A 3954-nucleotide genomic window follows, 5' to 3' on the forward strand; every position below is an offset into this window, starting at 1 on the left:
CTAGAATGGTTTCTGCCATCTGATGCAGAATCCTGACTGGTGTGCCAAACGACTATCATTGCTATACTCAGAGTGAAATAAATTGGGGATAAGATCAAACATACCGCTAAGAGTCATAAAAATTTGCTAGGAATAATCATGAAACTCTAGAAAAAAAGAAAGTGAAATGTTCTCACGACCTTTTCCAATGAAAATAACCAACTTTCTTTTGCCTCCCTCTGCCTAATGATGAGAGAAAAATTGGTAGTTTAATTTATTTCAAAATATTCTTATAAACATAATTTTTTCCTCTTAATGATATTTTTCAACTCTGATATCTCCATGGAATCTTGAGTTTATAGCCTCAAGTCATTATGAACCTACAGAACAGGACTCACTTGGTTGTTTAAAACCTTAGAATGGCTTCTTACTGCAATTATAATTAAATTAAAACTTTTATATTCACTTCATAGACCACGTAAGTGTTTGTTTTGGACACTACCAGTATCTCCAGCTCTAATCATTTTCACATTCACTTACTATATTACAGCCAACTCGATTTTGTTGTATTCCTCAAATATGCCAAGTTTATCATCGCTTTTGGGTTTTTGCACTACCTGTTTCTTGTGTCTAGAATGCTCTGTCCCCAAGTGTTTGCATGGTCGGCTCCTTCAGTTTATCCAGATATCTGCCAAAATGTCAGCTCCTGAGGAAAGCCTTTCTTGAAGACTTTCTGGATTATTCCCAACCCAGAGTCACAATCTATCACTTCACTTTTCTTTTTAGTTTCCTCAAAACAATATTGCTTTTTACTGTTGTTTATTTTCTGCCTTAATGGCTGTCTATTCACAATAAATGGTACCTCCAGGATAGCAGTGACTTTATCTATCTCATTGATAACTTTTTCTCCAGTGCCTAGAATAGTCCTGACAAATGGGAAGTACTCGATAAGTGCAGTATTTTGGAAATGAATAAATAAATTTCAGATAAAGTTTTACACCCTTGATTTTCTTATTCTTTCTTTCCCCCCTTTCCTCAGGCAATGTGCTGATTAAACAACTTTCTCATGGAAGCTTTTACTTCTTGATTGCGAAGAGTATAAATTACAGGATTCAACAAAGGAAAGATCACTGTGTGGAAGAGAGAAACGACCTTGTCAGCTGGGAAAGCCCTGAACGGGCGAGTGTAGATGAAGATGCCAGGCCCAAACATGAGGAATATAACAATGATATGGGTGGTGCATGTGGACATGGCCTTGTTCTTCCCCTCAGAAGAAGACCCACGTACTCGGCAGAGGATGACTGCATAGGAGGCCAGAAGCCCCAGGAAGCACAGGAGTGTCATCAGGCCACTGTTGAAGACCATGAGAAGCTCCACCACAAAGGTGTCAGTGCAGGCCAGCTTGATGACCTGCGGGACATCACAGAAGAAGTTATCCAGCTGGTTTGGACCACAGAAAGGCAAGCGAAGGATGAGGGCCACCTGGATGATGGAGTGGACAAAGCCTCCAAGCCACAGAGCCAGCAACAATGCATAGCAGGCTCTAGGGTTCATGACAGCTGAATAGTGTAAAGGCCGGCAGATGGCGATGTAGCGGTCCAAGGCCATGACAACAAGCAGTAACCCCTCCCCTCCTCCAAGGAAGTGCAGGAAAAAGAGCTGAGTGATGCAGCCTCTGTAGGAGATTACCTTCTTCTCAGAGAGGAAGTCCACCAGCATCCTGGGAGCCACGATGAAGGAGTAGGAAGCATCCAGGAAGGCCAAGTTTCCCAGGAAGAAATAGAGGGGGGCTGTGAGCCCGGGGTCTGACCTTATGGTGAGAATGATGAGAAAGTTCCCCGGAAGTATGATGAGATAGAAAATTAAGACTAGCACAAAGACCAGGAGCTGAATATCTTGAGACTGGGTCAGACCAAGGAGGATGAATTCTGTCACCACTGTGCTGTTCTCCCTCACCATCTCCCTCGCCTGCAGTACATCAAGAAGCAGAGTTTATTGTTATTACTATGTCTTCCATCTAGACCCTAGTTCTTCTCCACCTAAAAATATTTGACACACCTATCACTTCAGCTAAAAACAACACTTCCCAGACCTCTCCAATATCCTGGGTAAACTTTATTCCTTTCTCTCAAAATTTAAAGTAAAAGAACAAAAACAAAATACTGTTTTCAAAGCTACAGTCTTATCCCCATTCAACAAAGTGCTTCTACAGAACTATTCTCCACTGTAGGAGTCTGACGTCTTCCACTTTGGGATTCCTACCTTCTTAAAGTCATATGAGAAGTTTCCTAATTGAGATGCAACATAACTTCAATTATCAAGGTCTTCTAAGTATTTGTGGTTGTACTATGCTTGAGGCTTAGTGTTTTTCTTAATATTAAACCCCTTTTCTCCTCATCCATATAGTCCAGGAGTTTTACTAGAAATTTCCTTCCTTCAATACCTATGAAATTCCCAGTTTTTATCTGGTAACTCTATTCCTTGCCTTCTATGTTTGCTTATTAATTTGCATCTTATTGTCCTCCCTCTGGTCTGATATCCTTGTATACTCTGACCCCAAACTGTTCACCAGGATCCCAACGATATCTCTACTTTTCACCTAATTTAAAGGTAGTTCCCTAGCTGTAATCCTAGTTGAACACCACTCCTGCAGCCAATCCACACCTTGTTCATGCAGCTTACTTAGCACTATTTGAGTCTCAAGTACTCATACACTCACAACCCACTTCTTTCTCTGTTTCCAGTACGACAGCAGAGGAGAGCATTTCAACAAACGATATGCTATATTATAAAATTTGCAAGCAAGAAACTTAAAATTTTAATTATTTCAACTCATAAAATCATAGCATAGAAGAATTGGAAGTAACAGTCTAATTCCTTCATTTCAAACATTAGAAGCTTACTCATCTTTGCTACTGTGGTAATGTTACTTAAGTTTAGAATGAGTTTTACTTTTTGCTCTGATTGGCAAATAGTAGAAGGCGGCAGGTGTATACTATTCAGTAAACAAATGAATTAAGTTTTAATCACAGCTTTAATCTAGGGATGCTCTTTTTCTTGTGCTTGAATAATTAAAAATAATATTTCTAGTCGAAAATCACTCCTCTGCTGGGTTTAAAATTAGAAGAGCAACCATATATAAATTAAAAGAATACTATGCACTGTATGAGAAGTTTCAGATTTAAAGCTCAGCCTGTGTAGTGGATTATGCTCATTCCAGAAGGTGTGCATGATCATCTGTTGAGGTATAGAAAGAAAATAGTAATTTATATATGCTTACTACATGTATAGCATTTCATATATATCTATGTATTATTGCATCTCATTCTTTTGAAAATTCTACTTTTTAATATCTATAATATATATTAGTACAATGGTATATACACACTTTATAAATAAATATGAATATAAGATACATACTCAAAAATATTTTTTTATGGGGATGAAATTTTTTAAAAGTTGGATAATATCTGGCCTACAACAAAATACAACAATGTAATATGTAACAGTATTCCACATGCTATTTAACTAAATAGCACACTTGTTTTAAACAAGTGCTGCAGAATATGGTGTGCAAAGAGGAGGGAAACTTTTTGACAGAAAGTGCTACTAGGGCATTCCATAGAAAAGAAGGACAGAAAGAGAGAGGGATGAGGGAAAGAAGGAAGAGGAGAGAAATAGAAAAAGAAAAAGCTAATCTATATAACAACATCTTAGGGTATATATTTTAAGAAACATTAGAACTATTTGCTTTGTGTATCTCCAGAGCTGAATAGATTGGTTAATACAGAGATTTTCAGGTGTTACTAGCAGCCACAGGTGGAATTTATAAAAGTCATATTTCAGTATATCAGCATATATGTGTATATGAGTACCACATACACACACAAATACGCACAAAATTTTAATAGAAAAAAATTTTTTGTAGGCCTTCCAGATGAGCTTTTCTGACCCTCTTAACTTTTCCCCACTTTG

At 37.8% G+C, this 3954-nt stretch overlaps 1 protein-coding gene across 1 annotated transcript; it reads right to left on the reverse strand.

The window, feature by feature from the left end:
* Window positions 1-1014: 1014 nt before the first annotated feature.
* Window positions 1015-1938, reverse strand: LOC134373644 (olfactory receptor 4N2). Its single transcript, XM_063091609.1, has one exon. The coding sequence runs from the start codon at window positions 1936-1938 to the stop codon at window positions 1015-1017; it is 924 nt and encodes a 307-aa protein (XP_062947679.1).
* Window positions 1939-3954: the final 2016 nt, after the last annotated feature.

Source organism: Cynocephalus volans, chromosome 3, assembly GCF_027409185.1.
Source record: "Cynocephalus volans isolate mCynVol1 chromosome 3, mCynVol1.pri, whole genome shotgun sequence".
Taxonomy (NCBI): Eukaryota; Metazoa; Chordata; class Mammalia; order Dermoptera; family Cynocephalidae; genus Cynocephalus; species Cynocephalus volans.